The sequence below is a fragment of the Portunus trituberculatus genome, chromosome 24, assembly GCF_017591435.1.
Source record: "Portunus trituberculatus isolate SZX2019 chromosome 24, ASM1759143v1, whole genome shotgun sequence".
Lineage (NCBI taxonomy): Eukaryota > Metazoa > Arthropoda > Malacostraca > Decapoda > Portunidae > Portunus > Portunus trituberculatus.
The window spans coordinates 5,379,644-5,407,532 of NC_059278.1; the positions used below are offsets into that span (position 1 = coordinate 5,379,644).

Here is a 27,889-nt window from a genome sequence, read left to right on the forward strand (position 1 = left end):
TTGTCATACACTTCATTTAGATATATGAACACACAAAACCAACTTCTATCATATACTTTGCCAAATCTACTGAACATGAGCATTTTCTCATCATCCTTTTAATCATGCAGCAAATATGTATATTCAGAAATGTGTAATTTTCTGCCCTCAAGGAGAACTGAATCTCTCTAATGCCTTAACGGCTTGAAAGAATAACATACATATGGAGGAGGGGTTCTTTAGACTCCTTTTTTCAGTTTTCAGTCCTCTTTGATGACATGCAAGGAATACATATTCTATGCTTTCTCTTGGAAATGGGTATATTATCAATCAAGAATAAGACTATTAAATATAGTTGCACCTTTTGTAGGACTACAAATAAATATGGCATCTCATTTCTGCATAATTGCACAATGGAAAGTCAGTAAATATTCGTATTGTGTACTTTATTTGTTTGAATTGTCATAATTCTTATCTATTTTCCAGAAGATAAACACAGACTCTAAGTAAAATTTGGACCTCTTATTATAAGTGCCAATTGTTCACTTGAAGGGTGCCAGAATGCACTATACTGAAGTTAATTTTATGGCATGATACTTATACATCATCAAACAGCCCCTTGTCAGGCTTGTGCGTGCGAGCTCTGGAATACTGGCCAAGACCACCCAACCTGACTCCACCCTGCCCAACCTCTGGATCATCCATGGAAGAGGTGGTAGTGGTGTGAGAAGCATAGTCAGCTATACTTTGTGACCCACTTAGGAGCTCCAATTGGGCAGATTCTGATGAGTCTTCCCTCCTTAGTGGTCGCACCAATTCCTCTGCTCTCTGTCGTGCTGACCTGTAAGGATTTCCAGGATAAAGAAATTCACATCTCAGTCCTGACTAATCTAAGTACAAGTACTACTACCAATAATCATATGATTTTCAAGGGCTGCCTATCACCTTTCCTGTTTGCATCCTCCCTATCTTGTAATGTGTGACTATCTGACTGGTGATTACACAAAAAATGCATTTGGGTGGTGATATGGGCCCAAATAAGGGCACCACTATAAATAAAATTGCCTGTGCCACTGATAGGCAGAAGCTTAACAGCGTTTCCCACATAAGGCAATTTACCTTTTGTATCTTATTCACTGTATGAGTTCTATACTCAACCCTCTGCTGTCGTGCCTAATTGGTGCATCTATTACAACACAATAGCTGAAATTGCAATAGCCAAAATGAAGAACCTATGGTAATGTAACTAGAGATGTACCGATGCATCGGCATCAGTTTTGGAATCGGTGGTATCGGCCCATTTTATGGGTATCGGTATTGGCTTATTTTATGCCGATACTTCCGATACCTAAAAGGAATTTACTACTTAGTGATATATTCAATATGAGATACTGATGATACCAAATTAATATAATAATATAATACGGCGTATTAAGTTTCCCTGGTGATTACTGTATGTCATAGAATACTGTTTTCTGTGGTAATAAGCCACAACTTCTAAATTGGACGTGTATGAAACGTGTATAGGCTAAACTCCGGCATCCTGTCACACGGTCTGTCATGAGTCACCACACATTCTCACTGTCTCTCAGTCAGACGCTGCTCCTCCACCCACACAAAGTTCACACAGGTGAAAAGCTTATGTTTTTTTTAACTATAATCTAAGAATGTCAAACTTCAGATATTGAGAATCCAACAAAATGATTATATATATATATATATATATATATATATATATATATATATATATATATATATATATATATATATATATATAGTTAGGCATTTTGCATTATTGTAAATAACAGCATATTCTTATTTGATTTATAATTAACAGTGCTAGTGCTAGCCTTTTCCAAGATATCATACTGGAATAGGTGGAAGCTCGAATTATATATGTATATTAATTTTAATGCAAGTTTAATTTTTGAGTTACTTGTGTTAACCTAAGGATGTAAAAATTCCATAACTAAGAAAGTAACGATTCTGTTTTGTAATCATGTGCATTGTGTATAATTTGTTGCATATTAATTATTTAAGATCATAGCAATACACTAGAAATTTAGAATAAACTAAACTTTTTCTATTTAATTGAAAAGATTAGGTGAAAGCTCATTTTTCTGAATTGGTCTACTAATGTCTAATGAATTAATATCAAAGGATGTCAGATTTAATTAAAGAGAAACATACACAACAAAATGAGTTTCTTTTGCTAATATTTTGTGTCTGTTTTACAATTTTAATAATTTTAAAAATATTTTTGATCGCCAAAATATCGTCAATAAAATTAATAATGAAAATGCACAAGACCAAATGGTCGCTAAAGGAGTAAGAAGTAAGAATTTAAAATAACTGACAAGAATCAGAAGACTGAGAAGATATTCATTCCAATTACTGAGTAATTTACCTTTGCAAATGGCTTCAAAAAGCTTCTAGAATTGCTCCTATTTCACAAACGTTCTCAGAAGGACTTACAGCATCCCCCAAAACAAAGCCTCCCATCTGATAACGCTCGCCGTCCACCAACTCATCCTGGTGTCCAGTGCAGTAATCACTATGAGTAGTGGTATCGGTATCGGCCCAAATAGGTGGTATCGGTATCGGTATCGGCATCGGCCAAAATTTTGGTATGGGTACGTCTAAATGTAACAATTGAAATTGACACAAGAACTTCCAAGCAGTCATTTTTTTTTTGGTCACTTTTTGCCCAGTTTTTATGCTATATACTAGTATAACAATTAAGTTTTTTTATACTGTATTCTTTCTTTAATTATGAATCATAATAACAACATACATTTTAAAGCATTTTATTTACCTAGCATATTTGAAGGCATATAAGAAACCCATTTCAGCAGGTCAGATTCAGTAAAAAAAAAAAAAAGTTTTTAGTGTATTTAAACATATACTGTTGAAAGCAATCTAGTAGTACATTACACAAGCTGAAAGCATTTATCTTTCCTTGTGCTCTTCAGTTGGCCTTCTTGCTACTGCCAGACATTTATATTTTTTTCCTGTAGGTGGTGGTCTTAAAGCCCTTGCCCTTGCTACTGCTCTATTGCCATGCTCCTTGGCATAACCTTCCTCTTGTAGTTTGTAGAAGATTGTGCAGGACGATCTTTTTCCTCCTGCTGCCTTAACAGTGAGGGTGTTGATGTGTTTTGTTATGATCTAGAGCTTGTTACTCACTGCTAGATGGCATTGAGTCAGAGTACTGATCAGCTGATGCAGTGGTGTCTTGCGATAATGACCTTGCAATAATGGATTCCGCTCAATAACAGACTGGTTAGACACTAATAAATTTTACCATTATGCCAGTTTTTTTGTTTACCATGAATCCATAGTCTCCAAGTGGCTGCGCGGGCAGATGCACATATGACACGATAAGCAAGCTGAATAAGACATGCTAGATACCATTTAACTTGTTTTGTTTGTTTCTGATCTACAAAACTTGTAATAAGGTGGAGAGTGGTGACTGCTTGCTTGTGGGGGTCACTGGATTGACACTTGTGATTTGTGGTCCTGGGATTTTTTTTTTTTTTTTTTTTTTGGCAAGAGGGGGAAGCTGGCCAAGAGCAACAAAAAAAAAATGAAAAAAAGTCCCACTTGATTGCCAATTCCATTAAAGATCAAATAGAGTTAGCCAAAAGTCTGGGACAAATGTCTTGAAACCTTAAAAGTCAAGTTGTAAGGAGATGAAAATATAGAAGCAAGCAGGGAGTTCCAGAAGTGAAATGCTATAGTAGAATTCATCCGTAGCTACCCACAAGGTGTGGCTCCTCTTGGGTGCGACGTTGCCACTGCTATACCAGTACCTTCTTCAAAGAAAACGGAGTGATGATCGTTCTCTACTTCACTAAAAGTCAGAAGAGACCCAAATACCTATGCAGCTATATAGTACATTAAATGCAATAAAGATTCTGGTTATATACATGAAAATGAGACAAATAATTTACATGTTTGTCAAATAAGTGCACATACGAGTAGAAACACAGAGTAATATATTAAGTGGTTCCTTGCTTGAGTCAAAGATAAGAGTGTTGCCCGATTTGCTTTCTCTTGCAAGAAATATCTATTAAGGCGGAATATGAATTCCTTGGTCTGGCTGCGCAAGACAGTGTATGACGGGGAAGCGTCAGGGGATCTTTCCATGGTAGTGACCAGAGGAGGAGTGAAGCGATACGTGCGTGGCGACCTGACTCCCGCCCCAACCTCCCCGGGAATTTCCACCTGGGTCGTGAGTGGCAATGTCGCCTGACCTGATATGACACATCACCGTCCATGTATATGAACTAGCTTAATTTATTTTTGTATATGACAATTATTTATATCATTACCACTTAATTAAGGTTTCTGAATGTTCTGAGAACATTTTTTTGATAATGCTATGATTACAGGACAGTGAGTAGTTTGTTTTTATTGGAGATTTGGCATAGTCTCACGGCAGACATGGCCAACGCCCTATGGGTAGGTACGGATGAGTTTTAGGTATAGTTATGCATTTCTGTTTGAATGTCGTTGGGCAAGTGAGGATAATGACAATGTCACACTGAGACAGAGAGTGGAGATGACAAACTTTAAAACTAAAATCTTCCAAACACTTGAATTTTGTCTTCATTTACCAGTCTTTGGAGGTCTACAATTTCATTTCTTTCTTCTTTTGACTGGGGGCAATTAAGTATGAAGTGGACTAGGTTTTCTTCTTGTAGATGATGTAATGAGCAAATTGTTTCATCACTCATCAGTGTGGTGGCAAAAGCGATGTAAAACAACACAGCTGCCTGATTCTCTCTCTCTCTCTCTCTCTCTCTCTCTCTCTCTCTCTCTCTCTAAGAATTACTTGTTCACGTTGTAGATTACTGCCTTAGATTGGCTGTGAGGGTGGCCATATGGTGAGTTTGCAGCAGGGCAATAGACTCAACTCTCGACTAACACGAGTTTGAATAACGCAATTTTCATTTAATGCGACCTGTGGTGAGAGCAATAGACAAGTTGAAAAGGGGTCACAAGAAAAGAAGTAGCTGCTGCTGATTACAAATGGCTCTTCAACTGCTTTCTTTTTCATGTTCCATTCAAGATTTTACTTTTTGCATCACAAAACAATCCTTTCTTGGCACTAAGGCTTGTAAAATGCAATAGAAATGTTGTTTTGTGAACACACACACACACATATATATATATATATATATATATATATATATATATATATATATATATATATATATATATATATATATATATATATATATATATATATATATATATATCCTCAGTCTGGAGCTAACCCACACTGAGAGGATCTTTTCTCTGCAATTTCACCATGTGTCCTTTACTTTGGCATCCAAGCGTCCCTCACAGGAAAGTGATTCCAAGAAATCAAGGAAGACTGTGACCATTGAAAAGAAGTTAGATCACTGTGCTAGGGGAGAAAAGACCTCCGTGATTGTCCATGTGATGGGTCTGAGGGAGAGCATGTTGCATACAAACAGAGCTAATAAAATGAGAACATGTGTTTTTAATGTTTCTGTGACTTAGTGATGTAATAATAGTTTTTAAGGTCTGAATAACAAAATCCTCAAAATAGGCAGACTTTCCCATTGGCTAGGAACATAACATCCCTTATTACCATTGTTTTCTATGGGAAAATCATGTTTGAATAATGTGAGGCTTCTAGGAACACAGCCCTTGTGTTAATTGAGAGTTGACTGTACTCTATAGCAAGACTGCATAAGGTGTGAGCCGGGCTTAGCACTCAGCAGTGTTGCACATCCCTGCTAAGATGCCACTTTTAGGGAACACTTTTCTATAGAGACTATGCCTTAACCCTTACCCTCTCAGGGTTAAAATGATTTTTCATCTCCAATGATGGAGAAAAATGGTAAACTCTGAAAATATCACAAGACACTTTAAATCATAAAAATCCAATTCTCTTTGTAATTCTGAATACATTTCAGTGCCCAATGACTTCTGAGAGCAAAGTTATTGTTTTATCAAAATATCCTCCCCTTGTTGCGGTGAAACCTGTCAAGCAGAAACACCATGGAGTGTGATAGCACTGCTCAAATTCTCTCTCTCTCTTTGGCATTTCATTTGGGTAGAGAAATTATATTTCTGATGAAAGAGAGAGAGTGCAATAGCACAGTGCTATTTCTCTCTCTCTCTCTCATTGGAAGTATAATATCTCTACCTTAATGAAATGCTTGTATAATGTGTTTGTTAGATTGCTTTCAACAATATGTGCTTAAATATACTAAAAACTTTTTCCTTTTTTTCTAAATCTGACCTGCTGAAATGGGTTATGTCTCATTTGCCATCAAATACAGTAATCCTTTTACAGTCCAGAGCAGAGCCGATATACGAGTATGTGATATCAAGCAAAATATGTTTAATTGATATGAAGTCATTTTTTGCTGTTTTCTCTGTCAGGTTGCTATATTGATAGTTCTGTAACATAGACACATTTGTTACATTTGTTATCATATGTTTTAGCTTGAAATCTTATCTTTGACAAGGGTCAAACAATCTAATTTGTTTTTCCCTTTACTTATGTGTTTTATTATGAGATTTTCTTATATGAACAATTCAAATGGAATCATCTGCTCTATCACCAGCATCTTGCTGCACAGATATGCTAAGAAATAGTTCCACTTTCAAAATTGTATTCACAATAATCTAACAGGAAGTGGTTAATACCTGTTGGTACAAAAATAAGGGTTGCTAATAAAATTTTTATACTAGTGGTGCAGTATCTATCCTGTTCACTCTTCTGAACTTCACTCTAATTAAACAGCCAAATATAACACCAAAGGTATGAACCAGTTGATTTTCACTACTTCCCTACTGATGCATAATGTATCGCTACTATGCTGATTTCTGAAAATCCATAAAAATCAACAACCATAGAGCTACATGCTACATTTAAAATTAAGACCAAGAGTACATTAAGCTGCTACAGTTAACCACCTGTACATGCTGGCTGATGACTCTCCACCTCCAAATCTTTCTGCAAAGTCCTTGCGTCTGGCAGCATTGTCTTCCATCCTCTGGCGGCGACGGGATTCTATAAATGGTAGACAAACATGTGTATACATGTCACATTTAATTGGCAGCAATGCTGAGGACCCTAATGAGACAGTCTCTTAACTGGATAAAATTGCTTGGGTTTTGTTCAGCTGTACTGTTAACTTAATTTAAACATTACAGGTTTGAATAAAAAGAAGCATTTTGTCCTAAATATGCCCTGCATCTTATATGCTCCTGCATATTGGATGCCATCAAATATGGTATGTATTTTAGTATTAAACAGTATTTGAATTATTTCATAGAAGTCCATCAATGTACAATATAATATGCCCATAATAATATATATATATATATATATATATATATATATATATATATATATATATATATATATATATATATATATATATATATATATATATATATATATATATATATATATATATATATATATATATATATATATATATATATATATATATATATATATATATATATATATATATATATATATATATATATATATATATATATCCATTGGGATGTATTAACCATTTCCCTTTATCTCTTAGGGAAAAATTGGTTTGGTTTATATCCTGTCTGGTACAAGTCCAAGAATCTGGAACAGATTAAGGATATATAGTGAGGTATAACTGTGTATATTTATAGGTAAACAGAAATCTGCCTAATGAGATATAACTAATGCTTTTAATTCAAGGATTCCTTCCTTGTTTACTCGAGCCTGTTAGCATTTATGTTCACCTTTACCCAATCCTTTCATTTCATAAATAATCTTCCTACATTATTTGAAGTTTCACTCACTACCTATTCATCTTAAAGTGACAAAACTATATCTCTGTATTTCTGATGCATTTGAATGTAAAATGAGATAATGCAAAGTGAAGAGTTGTGAAATGTGTAGATGCAACAAATGATATCAACATGACCAGTACCTCGGTTGATGAGAGTCTTGCCTTCCTCAATCAAGTCAGTGGTGAGGTCATCATCACACATGAATTGCTGGAACCCAAGAGCTGAGAGGAGACGAGATCCTAGGCTGTAGTAGGTGGCCAGGCACAGTGCCACAATCATCATTGGAAAGTAAATGTTGAACCCGTCACTGATGATGCGAATAACGTCCATGTGACCCATAATCTGATGAGATAAAGAAATAATAAAATTAGGGTAAATTAGGTGTTGTTGCTATATCTTTCATCTCAAATGTATTTAAGTCTGTTATGTAACCTTTAATTATTTTGACCATACATTGTTCACATGCCATAGCTACTTCTTCTGCAACTCTACCTTCATTCCATATCCTTATCTGCTACAGCTCTGTGTTCATGCACTACCTTTTTATTCTTTATGCTTGTTATTCTTTCTTTTATCTTCTAGGAAATGCCCTTTCTTTCATCTCACTTTCAGTAGTTCAACATTTGCATATGATAAATCAAGGATACTTAAATTGCCTTTTTTCCCAATCTTTTCAGCATTTCATATTCCTCTGGACATCCAAGTCTAGTTCTACAAAAGCACTGCTGGGACATCACACATCCTTATCTCATGCCATCTTTTCTCTAACTCATTCCTCCATTTATTGTCACATGCCTTTGCATTCTTACAAAGAAGCTTTAAACTATTAAATCAAGCCACAAATCCTGTCTATCAACTCAATCATAATTTATCTTCTGTACTGTAACATCTCAATTATGATTTCATCCACACATGTTGCCTTTCCATTCTTTTATTTTCAGTTGCTTCCATTATTTCTTTTTAATTTGCTCTTGCTCACAATTTAATTTGATGTATTCTTACAAAAAAATCAAGAAATAATGAAAAATGTGTTCTAAGAAAGTATCAAAAAGAGTGAAGGATACCTGGGTATAATGGGTCTCTTCTGTGCGGACTTTGATGACGTGGGAGTCCATGTGGATGAGGGAGAGAAAATTGAGGCACATGGGTGGGGTGAGGCGACACAGCATCATACCAGAGAAGATGAGGGAGTACTCATCAGTTTGGTGGTGTGGTGCCAGATAGTACAGATTGAGCACACGGATCTTGAAGAGGGTGGAGTAGGCACACAGGGCAATGTACGCCATGGACAAAGAAGAGATTACCTGAAGAAGGGTATGAATGACACAATACAGTAAGTAAGATTCACAAGAGCTGATAAATAAATTTTCAATGTGTCTCCTATATCATTACCATTATGGAAAGCTAGCAGAATCTGGGTTTCAGTTGTTTCACAAGCTTTACAGACCTTAACCTTATTTTTTTCATAACACTTTTCTAGCAATGACCACATTCAGTCTCTGGGAAAAATGGACATCTCAGTAGGTATGGTGAAGCCAAGGAGGATCAGGGAAAGGAGGAAAGTTGACTGAAATATGCATGATGAATTATAGTACTCAGAAATGAGTGCTTGACACTGATAGAAAATGCAATTTTTGGTACTATCATCATAAGCTCACTCCTTTCTTATATGGCAAATTTACCTCTTTATAAACATTGGTGATAAACAAAAAGACAAGATAAATAAAAACATGTCTTTGAGAGTAAGACTACCAATCACAGGTTTAACAATGATGAGACAAACTTGCTACCACTGTTACTGACTAATTTGAAGGGCAAGGAGCTCTGCTATATTTCTCCTCTCATGTTTACCACATGCACTGTGCATTCTTCCTCTAACTAAGAAACTGGCCATAATGAGCAGCAGTGAAAGTACTGATCCTCATTTCAGTATTTATGGAACATGCCAGGAATTTAGAGAGATGAGTAACTGAGGAAAAAAACATGCAACCAAAGAAAAAAGAAACCATTGCTTGGTGTAGGAGTTATTACAATTTCTTTATACTCTGCCTAGTATTCCATAAAACATTGCACTCAATATACCAGTAATGGACAATTTATCCATTATATTCTAACTAGATCAGAAACACTTTTCAATTAAGAGTGTTGAGTGTTTTCTTTTATATTGGACTAAATAAAAACTTGAAAGGGCTTTATGTAAGTTTGCTCTTTTGATTTTTAATGAAAAAAGATATGATTGCCCAAGAACATGACTATACAATACATAAACTGTGGTTTCACCAGGTTGAGGTCTCACTTGACTTCATAAGAGCATTAGTTTTACAAATATTTTGAATTTCTTAAATATCCAACAAAGTTGTGTACACAAGAAAAGGAAGACAAAATATAAACAAAGCAATTAAAGATAGTGAGTTAATAAATACAGAATCCCTCACCTCAATAGTGAAGTAGTCATAATTGGCCTTGGCTAGGTTGACAAACACAGCAAAGAGGGATATTGTGGGATTGGTGCTGAAGAAAGTAAGCTCAGACCACACCACCACCACAGACACCAGGGCAAAAAACACTGCCAGTGCCCGCAGCAAACACCCGCGTACCTTGCACCGCCACACCCACTCTGTATAGATACAATACATATTGATGCAAGAATGTTTGCAGAAGAAATGCATAGAAGTAATATTTGTATATATTACTTCTAAGTTAAAATATGACAAAGCTATTAGATGAGAGAGAAAAAAAATTACCATATACCATCAATTAGTTCAGGTAAAAAAGTTCAGGTGAATATTGTTTGGAAAGGTGCCCTATTTAGTGTTTACCTATTGTAGGTGTGTAAACATAAGAGATGAGGTGGTGGCGGTTCGGCGGAGTGGAGTGCTTAAAGGTGGAGTCATGGGAAAGAGAGTTACGATAGGTGTCCTCCAGATGCACTACTTTCTCCACCAGTAGCCCCCATTGGGTCTCAACACGTCGCTGGTTTTGCAGAGCCTTGAGCAACTAGGGGTTGAAGACACAAGTCATGGTGGATGAATAAAATGTTGTGATCTGCTACACTATTTACTTGACTTACTATTTTGTAATTTCCACCAAGAGAATATCATGATCACTTAAAATCTTGAGAAGTACAGTGGAGACTCAATACTCAAACTTAATTAGTTCCAAATGGCTGTTCGAATATTAAAAAGTTTTACTATTGATACCTATAAATCAGGTAATTAATTCTAATCTTAGCAAACCAAGTTTATAAAAATTTCCTTTTTTTTTTTAACAATTTTGATTTGTACATACCATAAATGAAGACTGGTGATGGATAACTTAATAGAGGAGGGGAGAAAGGTGGGGAGGAGGAGAGAGGTTTCAGGAGGACCAGTCACCATCCATGAAAAAGTCTTTGTAATTTTTCTCTTGGTGTGATTCCTGTGAATCCACTAATGGATTGCTGTGGCTCACTAACACTTACACTCTCACCAGATTTCTCATTTTCATCATTAATAAGCCTCTTCGGTGCTATCGTAAGTTTCTATATGAAAAACTACCGACAACACAGAAGAATGTTGTTTTCTCAACACTGTGGCAGGACTAGGGATGCACACTGGCAACCGGTATTATGGTATTACCAGTATTACAAGTAATACAGTATCAAAACGGTACAGTGGTGGCTGCGAGAAGGGAGATGGCAGAGCTTTGTATACGACCAAATATGCGGCCGTTTGATTACCCGATATATTCACCACTAATAAGCCTTTGGTGTTAATGTAAGTTTATAAATGAAAAACTACAGATTGAATGCAGGAGAATGTTATCTGATGACTGCGGCAGCACAAGTCACAACTGGCAGACGGAGGAGAGGGAGAGGCCAGGGAGGCTTTGTTTACAACTAAGTCTGTGGATGTTCGACTATTAGGTATTTTTTAGTGTTAAATCAAACTTTTGCGTTTGAGTATTGAAAAGTTTGAGTATTTAGACGTTCAAGTAATGAGTCTCCACTGTATAAGTGATTTCAAAACTATCACTTGTATAAGTTATGGATCAAATTCACCAAAGGCTTTAATAGCATTTTATCATGGACATCACCTTTAACATGTTCTTAAGAACAAATCTCAGATATAAATTGATGGAAGACATCATAAAATCTAACAACTCAGGCATTTTGTATAATATATACTTTCTGTAATGACCAGTGGTGATTTTTTATTGATTAATTTTCTATGTATAGCTTGTTGATTCCCGAGTACTATTTATAAAGATACTAAAAATGTGACAAGTTATTCCCATGAAATATGAATCTGAATATGAAAGTAACTTCCTCAAATAGTTTAGTTATATAATACATCAACATTGTTTTAATACTGAGAGCACTGAACTACAAATTATATATTCAAAAGCTCCTGGCAAGCCTGCTGGTGTTGTCTCACCTGTTTATGGAGCCTGACAAGAGCCTTCTCTGATGGTACATCAGCATGTGGGGAATCTGGGGGTGGTTGGCGGCGAACTCTGTCCAGTAGCTCTGTGGGCACCTTACTCTCTATCACATCCATGTGTGGCCGCAGGGGATGGCCAGGCCCAATGCTTCCACCCAGAGCCCTCATGCTCTGTATATAATGTGCACATAATCATTGTTACTTAACTACTGCCATCATCATAACCACTCTAAGTCTACTTGTAAAGACAAGACTGTCCAGTTACCCTTAACAATAAGGGGAGCTTCACAGATTCTCACCCAAACATCATGGATTCTCACCTGAAGGAGATCGCTGACCCGTTCGTTGGATTCAGCACGTTCTTGGGAAAGTTTGGCAGCATGGAAGTAGGCATGGTGAAGGGTGTGAAGAGTGGAAGCTGAGTGCCAGATGGAGCGGGGTACCTCAACCAAACCATAGCCCAACAGTAAAACTAACCAAAACATCCCCCAAGTGTTGGAGGCAGAAGCAGCAATGGCACGCAGCTTGGCTCTGGTGTATAAAGAAAGTTAGTTTTTTCTTTTTTTCTAAGAGGAAAAAAATTGGCCAAGGGCAACAAAAATTATTAAACAAAAAGGCCAACTTATATGCCAGTCCCTTACCTTCTTACCTTTACATAATGGACCATGCACAAATTTGTGCACTGTTGCTTTATGCATCTGACATTGCTAATAAGTCTTAACTTTAAAAAGTGGACAGTACAAATTAATCCTAGTTTCTAATACCAGATTTTACAATGGACAAACATTGCCATTTTCAATACTTGTACAGGGAAAACTCAATTTGTGAACTCAATTTGCAAGCCAAAAATTTCTTTCCCATTACAGGGTTATCATATACATAGGCACATACACATTAGTACATTCTTTAAGATTGTACTGACTGTTGGTTTTGTCATGCTGTGTTACCTGGTGATGCTGGAAACATGGACACCATTTTCATGTTTTGCTGTTGTTTCCTTGAATTCACATAGTAACATACATAGGCTTCCTGTTACCACTATAACTTTTTATTTTTTTAAGAACCATAATGGGGAGTAAAATAATTCAATAAAAGCAAAAAGTTTTAAAAAGTAATGTTTATGAACACAGCACTAGGATGAACATTCCATCAAAGCATGCTGAAACACAACTGATTATTTGCTTCCTTGCTGAGGATGTTTGCAGGTTGTAAAATTTGTTTGGTATATACATCCTGTTTGGTTTAAGCCTAAGCATCTGGAATGGATTAAGTATATTTATAAAGATAGCACTGTAATAATTGAGAAAAGTAGATCAAAGTAGGCAAAAAAAAAAAAAAGTTGACCATGATATCGTAAGAGCCTACTACGTTTTGCATTTCCTTTCGGCATCAAATACTCACCCATCAAGGCCCATGTTAGTAAAGGCAATGTACAGCAGGAGGATGCCCACAATAACTAGATAAGACCCATAATAAATAAAGTTGTCTATCAGTGCAGAGCGGAGCTTGGATCCGAATGTAAAATCTCCAGCTTTTGTGTATGACTGCATCAGAGGCAATATCACCCTGCAAAAAGAGTTACAAAGTGACTACATAGACTGTTATTCTGATGTTATTCTTATCTTTACAATAGTAGTGGTACTAGTAGAAGAAAATTTTTAAGTTGACAGAAACCCAACAGTACTGAAATTATGTTATCCTGATAATGTGTTCTCTGCAGTTGCATGCACTGTCAGGGAAATTCATTATAAGGAAAAAAAACTGATATTAGACAAATCTTCTTCAGCACAATCTTTGCATTACATACATTCCATAAAGGTAGCTGGCTATGGCAATATCTACATTAATAAGGATATCTGAGGTACATTCATTATGATAGGACCAGTAGAATTATATTTGTACATCAGTTCATTATTACTCAACTGCATACTCACATCTTCTCTTCTCACATACTTTAGTGTATTTTCATATGTGCAATTAGTCTGTTAACAGGTTTGAGAATTTATATGTAATATTGTGTTCCAGCAATTGTGGCACCCTGCTATAATGAAGTAAACAACATCCAAGTCAAAATTGAGTTATTGCATGCATTGGGTTGGGCAATGCAAGTTCTTTCATGACCTACCTGATATATTCTGAAAGTCCAAAACATAAATTCACAAAGTTGAAATATAATAGAAAACTCAAGATTTTTCCACTCCCAGACAATCAATCAATCATGTAGGGCATACGCCCCTACCCTATGGTGCCACTCCAGGCAGTCACGCCTCGCGAGTCTCCATGCAGGCTCCCTTCCCGTGCCAAGTAACTCCCCGTAAGAGGCATCAACTTGCCACAGCCATGACTTCTGTGGATGTCCCCTTGGACTCCTCCATGCAGGATTATCCCTTTTGGAGACAACCTGATATGCAGCATTGGTTTCCAGGTAGCATGCCACATGCCCATATAGTCGCAGTTGGCATTGACTGACTATGCTGGTAATCGGCCTTGAATCAGTCTCACAGAGCAATTGCTGATTTGACACAAAGTTATACCAGCGGTAATCCATGATCCTGCTAAGGGATCTAGTACCAAAGACATAAATTTCCCTCTTCAGATCGGTGTTCTGTGTTAATGTCTCACAACCATAGTGTAAGACAGGGATCACCAGCGACTTGAAGATCCGAATCTTTGTCCATCTGCACAGGTACCGACAATGCCAAATACTCATTTTGAGTGAGTCCATAATGCTGTGGCCAAACCAATCCACCGTACAACTTCCTGGCTCAACCCACCGTCGTTATGCACTACACTACCAAGGTATGTGAAGTTTTCCGAGATCTCAATGTCTTCGCCATATGCATGGATGGAATGTACTGTTTCATCCAGTAAGCCTCTAAACACTTGAACCTTGGTCTTGGTCCAAAAACCTGGAGTCTGAAGGGTTTCACCTCCTTGTGCAGTGCCTCTAGAGCAATTACCAGAACCTCCAGTGACTCAGCAAAGATTACTGCATCATCGGCAAAAACAAGATCTGTGATAGTATTGCCAACAGATGCTCCACTATGACATGACTTTGGTTTACAACTCTGCCTAGTACCCAATCCATGCAAGTGTTGAAAAGTGATGGAGCAAGCACAAATCTCTGCCTCATTTCCGTATTCACAGGAAAGAAGCTGGACATGCCCCTCCCACACTTCACAGCACTCACAGTCCCAGAGTAGAGGCCAGTTAATAGACCAATAATCCTTGCAGGAATCCTATTGAGATGTAGAAGATTCCAGAGTGTCTCTCGATGCACTGAATCAGACAGCATGGCAAGATATCTGTGCTACAGTTAGGCAAATGCCTGGGAGAAGTACCGGGACCAATCACTGTGTGTGATTATGGCGAGTCATCACCTCCCAGCCAATGGAAATGCAGATGCTTGGAGGTAAACACCAAATATGGTCACTCACCTCATTACAGCATAGAGCTTTAGTGAGGTAAGTGCATGCACAAATGAGTAAGGAGTGGGACTTACAAATGCTGTTTCCTCAATTGTTTGTGTGTTGCTTACCTCATTATAGCAAGGATGTTGCAATTATGAAATATAAACTTATAAAATTAAGTTCCTAATCTCACTATAAAGAAAATAATAATACAGTAAGTCCTTGTTATATGGTACATATGCATTCCTGAAAACCTTACCGCAAATCGAAATTACCATTTACTGAACCCATTATAACATGTACCTAATAACAGGGGATGTGTTCCAGCACATCAAAAGTCACCCGTACAGACATGAAAATACATGAAAATAGTCATATAAAAAAAATGTAAAGTACTGCATAAAAGAAATAAACAATGTTTTTATTTACTTTTCACTCGCCAAGTATTCTATCAGATGATGTCCCTCCCGAGGCTAAGGGACAGTAGGGATTTCAGCCCTTACTCATAATATCCACAAAAAAAACACACCGTAAGGATTTCACTTGTGTTCAGTGAGAAATGCGGGAAGAGACTGATTGTTGTGGTGGCTGTGTGGCGTGGTAGCGCTACGGTACGGTGTAAACAAAACACGAGCGGATACCGTATCTGTGAATTTTTCTTACCGTAAATAGAATTGAGGGTAGCAATTACCAAACACCGTAACTGTGAATTTACCGGATAATGAAGTACCGTATAAGGAGGGCTTACTGTACATCAAACTTTACACTAAAATGCTACATATAATAGTCTACTAAGATCACTTTAAATGTTTTGACCTTCATTCTCTTATTGACACATTTGCACAGACATGTTATAACTGTTGGCTATTATAAGGCATGAGTATGAACTGACAATGTGGCTTATGTAAGTGTTTTTTCGTATGCAAACTCTGCAAGTTTCAAGAATTCTGTGAATGGACATTGTTTTCTCTTTATTTAATACAGGCAACCCTGCTTAACGAAGGTTCACACAATGAAATTTCGGTACAACGAAGGTTTCATTTTACTACCATCTGCCCGTTTAACGAACACCAAACTCGCTTTAACGAAGTTTTATCCAGGTGATTTTTTCCGAGTTTGAAAGCCCTGCCATATCACGCAAGCCAACAGACTTTTGAATACACCAGCGCCTCTTGTGGACAACACTCACTCCCCCTGTTCAAAACAATAACAGCGTCAGCAGCAGCTCGTCTTCCTTGCTTAACTTACCACCAAAACGCCCTGCAGTGTTGCCTAGCATTGCTAAGAAGACCAGGAAGTCTCCTACTCTCGAAGAAAAGCTGGATATTATTCACAGACACGAGAGGCGAGAAAACTAATAGTATTGCTCGCCACCATTGCTTGACTCCATCTACTGTCTCTACTCTTTTCAAGTCAGCAGACTTTATTAAGAAGGCTGGTGAGACCGTATCTTCCTTGCAAGCTAAAAGAACCACCTGAACTCGTGACTCTACAAAGGATAAAATGGAAAGTCTTGTGGAAATATGGTACATAAGTTTTGTATGTGATACAATGATGCGCCCTTTGTTTACATTCCACAGGTTGCTGGTTAGTGTCTTTCCTGTTTCACTCTCCCTCCCTTCATAAATTTAAGATCATCAACATTATAAAGTTATGTACATAAATACATTAGTGTACATTATAATGACTTCAATTAAACTGCCTAAATGTTTAACTTCATAATTTAATTTTTACTTTCATTAAATCTTTCACTGTACTATAATGCACTCTTGCTTTGTTTACTCTCAATGGAAGTTCAAATCCGAGGTTAAACTTGTTATAATCGATTCACTTAACGAAATTTCACTTAACGAAGGGTTTTTTTAAGAACGTAACCACTTCGTTAAGCGGGGTTTGCCTGTATTTGTAACCTTATGTTATCTTAACTCTTAGCCTGATTTTGGCTGTACACATGGGCTAAAACTGAGAGTAGGTGGCATAATGAATGATGAAAGGATTACATTTCTCAGCATGCAATTACATGAGAGTATGAACAACAAAACCATCTGAAAACACACACTGCAGAATCTTACCATGTTAAGAACTGTGATGTCCAGTAAACCACCCTCCAGAAGACAGGGAATACTCCAGCAGGCACAAAGCTCCATGGCTTGAGGCATCCCACTTGTGGTGCTGGTGGGGTGGTGGTGGTGGTGGTGGTGGTGATATTGAGGGAGGTGATGTTAGTACCATCCACTCCCTCGATGGTTAAATCAGCAGCCATCAGAGTGTAGTTACCCCCATCTCCACCATCACCATCAGGTAATGCTGCATTGGAGGGCTTAACTATTGTTTGTTCCTTTAGGTCCTGTAAGCAGTTCTCATAGATAGTCTGAAATAACAAAGAACTGATCAGTTATGAGAAAAATGGTATATTGTAAATAAAATTGATTACTGAATTAATGAAAGGTAAATGAATATATAAATTAAATTCCTACAAATGCATCACTTTATGAATTCATAATTTTTCTATACCTTACTATACTTTCTAAATCAGAATGTGATTATGCAACACCAACAAAGCCTTACATTGGAGACGTCCAGTGGCAGGATGAAGACAATCAGCATTGAGAAGTACCAGGCCACCAAGACTGACACAGTGACCACCAGGTGATGGCGGTACCAGTTGCCATAACGACACAGCACCACCGCTGCTACTAAGAAGGTCAGCAGCACCTCCACCACTAAGGGTCCTACACTCATCTTAATAGACTTAGAATCAAACAAAAACTTTAATAACTGTTTTGTTTATAAAGATGTACCTATTTTCCTTTTCTTAAAAGTGTGTAGAGAAACTTTTATAAACAAGCCTCTGTCATTTCTTCAAGTGTCAAAATATCTTGTTCAGGTTCTTTCCTTTCTTCCCTTCACGTCTTCTTCAAGCATCTTTGTGAAGAAATGACTTCCTGAATATCTTCATAAGTAAATTTTTTGTTTCAACTTCATGAGGTTTTGGGTTTATATGACACATTATTTGCTGTTACATTCAAGATGAGTAGATGGCATCTTCACACTTTATGGTGGATTTTCTTTGTCAACGTTATTTTTTTTGCATTCTTTGAAGGTGCCTTCACTTCCTAAACCTTTATAAATATTGTTTCTTGTAATACAGTAGATAGTATATTTATTCTCATCTAATCTTGATTTGGACCATAACAGATGATGTAGTCTCTTTTGAATGATAGATATGTATACTTTCTACAGCTCCACTTTTTATGCTTTCTAAAGAAAAACCCTATATCCAGTTTTCAAACTTGAAAGTACTTTCTGAAATCAGTGATTTTTTCAGAGTTGAGAGTTCATGCTTACTTCAGCTTGTTGATGATTTCAGCTTGTAATGATTCACATAAACTTCATGCATATAGTCAGTAGAATCATAACTAATATTCTGAGAATCTTGATCTTTACCAGTATTGTATTGTGGTATCACTTAAACCCAATATTTCACACATAGATACAAATAAATCAATTATAGAATTTTTTTCTTCAAGCACAAAATGCAGAAGTAGTCATTCAAGTAAATTCTTCCAAACTGTTCAAGTAAACGACCACAGGTGATCAAATAATAGCTACAGTGTGTACTTCAGACGGCTAGTTAGTGATGCTTTTCTATCACAATGAAATTCATATTGAGATTTATAAAAGACGTGTTTTTCCCCCCATGCTAGAGCTCATGCCTTGCTGCTCTTCCTGCTGCTCCTGCTGTTGCTTCAACTTCTCCTGGGCACTCTTCTGCATGGCCTCCAACTTTTCCAAGGTCACTGACTTGAGGGGCATTAATTTGGGGCGGCACAGTGCCAGGTAAGCAAAGTCTTCCTGGTAGAGTATACCCTTGCGTGGGAGCACTTCCTTCAATGGTGGAGCAGATCCCTTACGCATCTTCAGAGATTCTTCTGCTAATGCACTACACCAGTCTTGAAATTATCACCAAACCTGATGAAATAATGGAAATGCATTACACACTATATTTTTTTCTTATTTGAATTAATCCTTTCTAACTGCTCTATTGCTGCTGTGGTAGACGGCCACTGTTCTCCTAAATCTATTGATAGTGGTGTTCCTCAGGGTTCTGTCCTGTCACCCACTCTCTTTCTATTATTCATTAATGACCTTAACCAAACTTCTTGTCCTATCCACTCCTACGCTGATGATACCACCCTACATCTTTCCACGTCCTTTCAGAGACAACCTACTCTTCAGGAAGTAACAGTTCACACAGGAACGCCACAGAACGCCTGATTTCCGATCTTTCTAAGATTTCCTGTTGAGGCAGAGAAAATCTAGTAGTTATCAATGCCTCAAAAACTCAATTCCACCATCTATCAACTCGTCACAACCTTCCAGACAACTATCCCCTCTTCTTCAATGACATTCAACTGTCTCCCTCTTCCACAATGAATATCCTCAGTCTATCCTTTGCTCATAATCTTAGGTGGAAACGTCACATCTCATCAGTTTTTCTCACCCCTCCAACTGCTTACTCTGTATGTCCCTGTATGGAGTACTCTTCGCATGTTTGTGGGGGGGTGCCAGTCACATGGTTTTACTAGATAGGGTGGAATCAAAAGCTCTTCGTCTCATCAACTCCCCTCCTCTGACTGTCTTCAGCCTCTTTTTTACCGCCAGAATGTTGCATCTCTTTCTATCTTTTATTCCTATTTTCATGCTAACTGTTCTACTGATCTTGCTAACTGCATGCCTCCTCTCCTCCTGCAGCTTTACTGCACAAGGCTTTCTTCTTCCTCTCATCCCTATTCTGTCCAACTCTCTAATGCAAGAGTTAACCAGTACGCTCAATCATTCATCCCTTTCACTGGTAAACTCTGGAACTCTCATTCTGAGTAATTTGAAACCATATATATACCCATTGCATATTATTTATAACGCTTACAACAATTTTTAAGATTTACCAGTTTTTTGGAAGAATGAGCTTACGCACTGCCATGTCAATGCTGGGATGCAGCATACCCATGCGTGTGATGGACAGCGGGGCACTGAGATATGTTAGGAGTGTTCATTCATGAGTGCATATTGTCACATCTATTGCACGTGTGAAATGAATCACAGTGATTGGTTATTTTGTTTGAGCATGAAGCCACTAACCAATACAAAAATACTGAATAAATCTAGCCAGTCAGAGTACTTTCTGGAGAGAGAAGTGAAATATTTAAATTATCTGAAGATGTCTGTCTATGTAGGATGTTGCCTCGATAACTTCCATTGTATGTCCTGATTTTATGAAGAGAAATAAGGTAACAATTTAATATTAATTTCTTAGCATTGCTAGTCATGTTAGGCTAGCTTGCTTTGGTTAGATCAGTTTAATTGGGCTAGATTAAATTACATAATTCTGAGAAAACGTCTCAGCAGTGCTTGTCACGTTGACTAAGTTATTTTAGCTAGGTTAGGTTAAGATTAGGATTAGTTATATTTGGATATGTTATGTTTGATTAGGCTGACATAACCCGCAGTGGTGGAAAGTACTCTCTACATCAGTAACATTCCAAATATTGAACTGTTTCTTCTGTGGTACTTTATGATGACAAAACTATTTTCCATGGGTACATTTCAGTGTGTTTTGTATATTTTTTTTTCTGTAATTTTTCATTGCAAGAAAGTATTTTTTGGGGGGTAGACCATGTTTCCTGAGGGATAGAGGAAATAAAAATAAAAGTAATGATTTGGGATGGAAACAAAATGCAAATTAATTAAAACAGGCTAAAACTACTAGAAAAAATAGCTTTGTTTGAAAGTGAGGGTATGATGAAAGAGTAAAAATTTGCCGAAAAAATCCACTACTTTTAGGCTAAGCTGTTATCAGGTAAGTTTGATTAGGTTAAGTAGTCTGACCTAACCTGCTCTAACCTAACACACAGCTGGAGAGGCTAACTTCAAGTGATCTTCAAAGCTTCATTGGTCTGCCTCACTTGATACTACAAGACAAACAGGCATGATTCTGTAATTTACCTCTATATTTATTTTCTTAGTCAAAAGTAAACAAATTTTCTTTTTCAAGATGCGTGTTTTCCCCGGTAATTTCTGAATTGTAAGAAAAGTGTTGGATATGGTTTGGTCTACTTACAGAGCGTCTGTTCCTATAGGATAGTGTGTTGTTTAAAGACGTGACAGGCTGCAGGCACAATCAAGTCAAGTTAGTTTTAGCACGATAAAGAACTATAAAAACAACTGAGTGAAGGTAGCCATTGCCCGACTTGTCAGGTTGTCTTGAGCTTGAGCTTGAGCTTGAGTTGGGAGTCACCCAGCACTTGCTGTCGGTGTAACCTTTGGATCGGCGTTCTCCCATACACACCTGGAAATGGAAGAACGGGGCAGGAAGTTTGAAGTATTAAAGCTTTCCCTGCCTCCCCCCTCCCTCATCATTCATCACATTCACACCTGTTCCCCATCCCCATCCCTGTCCCTGAGGGGTCCCTGCCTTTCAATCATTCTCATACGTTCCCTCCAGGCACTCTCTAAAGAAATCTTTCACACCCTCAATCACCCGACCATTTACCTGTCTCTCACCACACAGCCCCAGCAGGTACTCCATCCATTCCCTAGCATTCCTCTCTCATCTCACTACATGCTTCTACTCCTATTTCTTCTATCACTACACCTAACATCCTGTCTCTTGCACACCCATACCCCTCACACTCCAGCATCAAATGTTCTACTGTCTCATCCACACCCTCTCGCATACCTCACACACCTTGCTTCCTCCATTCTTCCACCTATACACCCTGCTGTTCACCTCCAGGGACTTGGTCCTGGCTCTGAACAGCAGTTCCCCCAGCTCCCATCATAAAACTTTCACACCTAGGCCGGTCCTTTCTCCGATACCATTCTAGCGTTGTCTTCTCACTCATCCCCCTCCTCCACTCTGCTTTTCCTTTCTCTTCCACACGCCTATTGATTTCTCTCTTACTCGCATCTACACTTCCATGTCCTATGGCTCTTCTAACAAGCATTCCTATTTCACCCACCCAAATTTCTATATTAAACGACTCCTGTGCCCACTGTCCATACACGTTCCATTCGTACACCTTTTTTGCCCATTTACTCCCATCCATCCTCTGCAGTCTAACCCTATACCTCAACACTGCCTTAGCTAACCTTTCTCTAAATGTACTCCATCCCATATCTCCTCTGATCGCCTCCACTGCCACATACCTGTTGGCACCTAACGCTATCCTGCCTGTCATGTTCTGCAGAACCTCTAGCCTATTCAGGTCTTTCCTAGTCCACACTGTTGTTTCTAAACCATACATGATGCTGGGGATAGCTACTCCTTCCATAGTCCTCTAACTACCTCATACTTATTTGCCCTGCACCGTGCTACACTACCTAGCCTCCCCACCCATTGGTTAGTCCGTGCTATTCTTTCCTGCTTGGTCCTTTCACACCCTCTTTCATCCACCCAAATACCCAGATACTTGTACTCCTTTGTTCTTCCTATTTCCTCCCACCCAGCATCCATGTCCTGTTCCTGTCTAATGCATCCCCATTTACTACTAATACTTTACTCTTCTCCCTGCTGAATCTAACGTCAAAATCCCTTCCATACTCACTCACAGCGTTCAGCATTTCCTGCAGCTCTGCATGGTGCTCACTAAGGACCACCACATCATCTGCATACAGGAGAATGCTCAGCACATCATTCCCCACTTTCACTCCTAATCCTGTTCGCCTCACTCGCTGCCATCTCCTCCACATATAGGCCAAATAGTAAAGGGGAAAGAACACAGCCTTGTCTCACTCCTCTCTCATTACTCACCCATCCAGTCACCAGATCCCCCATACTAAACACCGCTCTTGTATTCTCATACATACTCCTAATGATTCTCACTATCTTCTCACTCACCCCAACTTTTCTAATACCTTGCACAGCATTCTCCTATCTACTCTATCATAAGCCTTCTCTATGTCTAGAAAAGCTAAATACTTCTTCCTACCGTCCTTTCTCGCTCTCCCTATCACTTCATTTACTACATACATGTTATCCTCACCTCTTCTATCCTTCCTAAACCCATTCTGTTCCTCACCCATTACCCTATTTCTTTCTATCACTTCACTCAGTCTTTCATTCAACACACCACAGAATATCTTACACACTGAATCACACACTGCTATTGGTCTATAGTTCCTAATTTCCTTCCTACTTTTACTACCTCCTTTATGAATAAGTGTCACTCTACTTTCATTCCAGGTTGCAGGCACTCTTTCATCCCTCCAGATCCTTCCAAACAACTCATGCAGCCCCTCAATCACTCCTCGACCACCCTCTCTGTAAAATTCATTCAGAATCCCATCGATACCCGGAGCCTTACCTCTCTTTAGTTTCTTCACATACCTCTCAATCTCCTCCATACTGATCTCTTCATTCATTCCTTCCTCTATTTTCCTATCTAGGGTGATGTTTCCTAAGTTCCTAGCTGGTTCATTTACTCCTCCAATAGTTTTCCAGTACTCTTCTATCTCTCCAATCATTTCCTCCCTTTCCCTAATTCTCCTTCCATTCACTACTAACTCTTCTACATGGTCTACTTTACTACCTTCCTCTCCTCTTAAAAATTTATACCATTCCCTACCTCCTTCTTCACCCTTTCTCCTAAGTTCCTCAATAATTTTCCTCTCCTCATTCCCTCTGGCCCTCCTGATTAATGCCTTCACCTCTTGCTGCTTACTCCTATACTCATCCCACACTCTATCATACTCTATTCTCTCTACCTCACTGTTCTGTCTGTACCTTCTAAGGCTCCTACATCTCCTATTCAGTTGCCTTCTTTCCTTCCTCGCCCTGTCTATCTCATTGTTCCACCACCTCTTCCCTTTCCTTTCTCTCCCTTTACCTCTTGGTTCTGTCCTACCAATACTCTCCTCTGCAGCTATGGTTAATTTCCTAACTAGACTCCTATTACACTCATCCACTCCTCTCTCTGTCTGTGGCCCGTTCTCATCAGTCTTCCATTCCATCTTCTCTATCGCTTCTCTAAAACTATCCCAGTCTGCCTCTCTAACTTTCCACCTTCCCTTCCCCTGTGTAGTCACTTTTACCTTCTCCTTCACACACTCATACTCCAATACCATAACATTATGGTCACTCGCTACATCAATCTTTCTCTCCTCATCCACCCACATGCCTTTTACTCGTTCCCTCGCTTTGTCGTTAACCACCATGTAGTCAATGACAGATTCACTTTCCTTTCCACACCATGTCACTCTACCCTCTGCCATGGTCACATTCAAAATCTCAAGCTCATTCCTCTCCACAAAATCTAATAACAATTGTCCATTACCATTTACTTCCTCACCCACAAGGTTACGGTGGATGTGAAGGATAGATTGGATGTGGGTGGAGTTGTTTTGGAGGTGGATGGAGTTGTTTTGGAAGTGGGTGGAGTTTTTTTCGAGGTAGCAGGACGAACTTTGAAGTACGACGAGATGACTCCTATGGAAGTAGATGGGATTGCTTTTGAGGTGGATGGGGTAGCTTGGGAGGTGGATGGAGTTGCTTGATCGGTAGATGGGGTTGCTTGGGATGTGGATGGGGTTGCTTGGGCGGTGAGTGGTTTGAAGAAAGATGAGATGACTGTCTGTTTTGCCATCCTTTTCTTTGCCTCAAATAGTTCTTTATACACTTTCATGTCATTTTCTATAGCATTAGTCACGCCATTACTTCGGTTTGGGTTGGGGTCATTCTCCTGGAGAAGATGTATGGCCTGGTTAATATGATTAAAAATCTCCTCGAAAATCTTGACGGAGAGGGTTCTTTCAGGCTCCTTGTCCTCCTCCATTTCCTCCAAAGTATTTTGTTTCTCCAACTCCATGAGGTCGTCGTTGAGAGAGGCTCAGAATGACTGTCCAGCAGTTCTTGTACGTCATTCTCGTCCACCTCATTGAAGCCTGCCTTATGGGAGATATGAGCGATGTCTTTCCTTACTGCTGTAACATCGACAGGGACTTCCTGTTTACGTTCCACGCACTCAGGCCACAAATTACGCCAACATCCATTCATTGCCGACTTGGACACCTCCTTCCATGACTCGTCGATGTTGTCGATCCCCTTTTTAATGTTATAATCCTTCCAAAATTGTTTCATGGTCGGCTTGTCAGGGGTGTCAATGCAGGCCAACAGCTGTTTCATGGTGCGCCGCTGGTAATAGGCCTTGAAAGTAGCGATGACTCCTTGGTCCATCGGCTGGATGAGGGCAGTTGTGTTTGGGGCATAAACATGACCTCAATATTATCTGCCCAGTCATTCATGCTCTCTGGGTGGCTGGGGCGTTGTCACACAGCAAGAGAAATCTGTTAGCAATTAGTACTCCTATATGACCATTCATGTCCCCCATCACAATTACTCTTTCATTCTTATTCTCTTGTACCAGCCTTTCAATAATCCTATATTTTCTTTCATTCTCAGCTCTCGCTTCTGCTCTTTCAACGGTCATGTAGCACACAATTAATATTATTTTCTCTGTCCCTACCTACCTTATACTCTAATCTCACTGCCATAACATCCTCACTCATCTCACACTCCCTTACGTCTAACTCCTCTATGTCCACGCCTGCATCTAATCTTACCATTACTCCAACCCTCCCCTTCCTCTGCTGCTTACTCCTACCTTTACCTATCATTCTAAAACTCTCTGACTCAGTTCTACTCTCTCTCTTAGCTGGGTTTCAGTTACACAGACTACCTCTACATTCCATACATTCATTTCCTGCTGAGGTCTTCCATTTTTCCAACATCCCATCCTCTCACATTCACACATCCTATCCTCAGACACCCTTTCTCTCTCGTCAGTCACTCCCTTTCACACTCCTGCCTCTTTTCCCTCATCTCACACAATCTCTCTGTCGCGGTCACCCATTCAAGAAACCTTCTGCACATCCTCCTGTCCCCCTCACTATTCAGGTGTACACCGTCCCTGTCATACACTCCAAGTGGCAGGGCACCGTCCAAGTCTAGGAAGCTGACGCCGTAGTCCCCTTCCCTCTTGCTACATTCTATCTTTAGGTCTAGCACCTCCTGTCTCAGCAGCCTATTGGTTTCCTTCCTCAATTCCTCATATCCTCCGCTCTCCTTCGGCCTACCCAACACCCCAACCACTGCCACTCGCACCTTCTTCTCCCTCTTTACCTCCCTCACACACTCCATCACCTTCCTGACTGTCTGCTCCGGCCCCAGCTGCCTGAGGCCGTTGCCACCTCCCTGGAGTATGAGCATGCCTTCCTGCAGGCCTCTCATATTCTCCCTAGCTGCCTCTACCACCTCCTCTACACCTTTCCCACTCAAGCTCACCAGCTTGCTCTTCTCCCCCCTCATGGCCATGTACGTGTGGGCCCTCTTCACCATACTGTCCCCCACACACACTATGGGCCACTTTGACTTTCCACCCTGGGGTACCCTTCGGGGAAGGGCCGCCACAGCCGCCCTCTCCTTGGCAACAGGATGGGCCTCAGCACCTCTTACCTCCGCCACTACTGCCACCTCTGGGTCTTTCCCAGGAGGGGTAGGTGAAGCCCCTTCACTAACCCTGATGGAGTCCGCTGTGGCCGCTACCCCAGGCTTGGCTGGGGCAGGCAGCATATCCTTAGCTACATTAGCATAGGTCTTCCCAGCCTCCTCTGTCCCCGCCTTGAAGACCTCGGCCTCTCTTTCCTGCCTCTTCCTCAGGTTCCTAACCTCTTCCCTCAAGGACCTATTTTCCCTCTCCACCGCACCAAGACTCTCCATTAGCGCCTTGATCTCGCTGTCTAGCCTGTGCTGTTCCTTCACCATAGTCTCTCTCTCCTCCCGCATCCTCCTCACCGTCTCCGCATATTTTTTCGCCTGGGCGATGCACCTAGTGCACACCCAAGGCATCTCCTCTTCCTTCTGTAGTTCCCTATACAGCCCAACTCCCACCTTTTCGCATTGGGCATGTAGCCACATTTGGCACAGGTCGCATTGCAGGCCATTATCCCTGTCCTCCACCTCCTGACTACATACCCCACACAGAACCTCACTACTTTGCTCCGCACATCTCCCACATTTCTCCTCAGCATAAACCTTGCCAGTGAAGTTGCACACCTTGCAAGTCTTATTCCTGACAGACCTCATTCTAGCAACAAAACAAATAAGTAAATGGTACAAAAATGACAAAGGGGGGGACGGACAACACACTCACCCTACCTGGTGGCTCCAGCTGGCTTCGTCACTGTCAC

General features: G+C 39.4%; 1 protein-coding gene across 3 annotated transcripts; it reads right to left on the reverse strand.

The window, feature by feature from the left end:
* Positions 1–406: 406 nt before the first annotated feature.
* On the reverse strand, positions 407–27,889 carry LOC123508093 (LMBR1 domain-containing protein 2 homolog). Of its 3 annotated transcripts, none has more exons than XM_045261541.1 (13): positions 27,858–27,889; positions 21,765–21,992; positions 18,212–19,615; positions 17,716–18,014; positions 13,635–13,799; positions 12,554–12,764; positions 12,228–12,404; positions 10,632–10,809; positions 10,248–10,429; positions 8,877–9,116; positions 7,953–8,154; positions 6,940–7,036; positions 407–820 (listed from the first exon to the last, which is right to left on the reverse strand). In XM_045261541.1, the coding sequence occupies exons 3-13, from the start codon at positions 18,383–18,385 to the stop codon at positions 577–579; spliced, it is 2,169 nt and encodes a 722-aa protein (XP_045117476.1). In that variant the 5' UTR covers positions 18,386–19,615; positions 21,765–21,992; positions 27,858–27,889; the 3' UTR covers positions 407–576. The 3 variants fall into 3 exon arrangements, with proteins under 3 accessions (XP_045117476.1, XP_045117477.1, XP_045117475.1); XM_045261542.1 differs by having other exon boundaries at positions 27,853–27,883; XM_045261540.1 differs by lacking the exon at positions 27,858–27,889 and having other exon boundaries at positions 21,765–22,297.

Bases quoted from the DNA above. Each gene is read 5' to 3' on its own strand.
- LOC123508093 (XM_045261541.1), bottom strand. From the start codon at position 18,385: ATGAGTGTAGGACCCTTAGTGGTGGAGGTGCTGCTGACCTTCTTAGTA. The intron at 13,800-17,715 runs GTAAGATTCTGC...CTCTTTTTGCAG, and splicing joins ACATCACAGTTCTTAACATG to GGTGATATTGCCTCTGATGC. The intron at 8,155-8,876 runs GTATCCTTCACT...TTATCTCATCAG, and splicing joins AAGAGACCCATTATACCCAG to ATTATGGGTCACATGGACGT.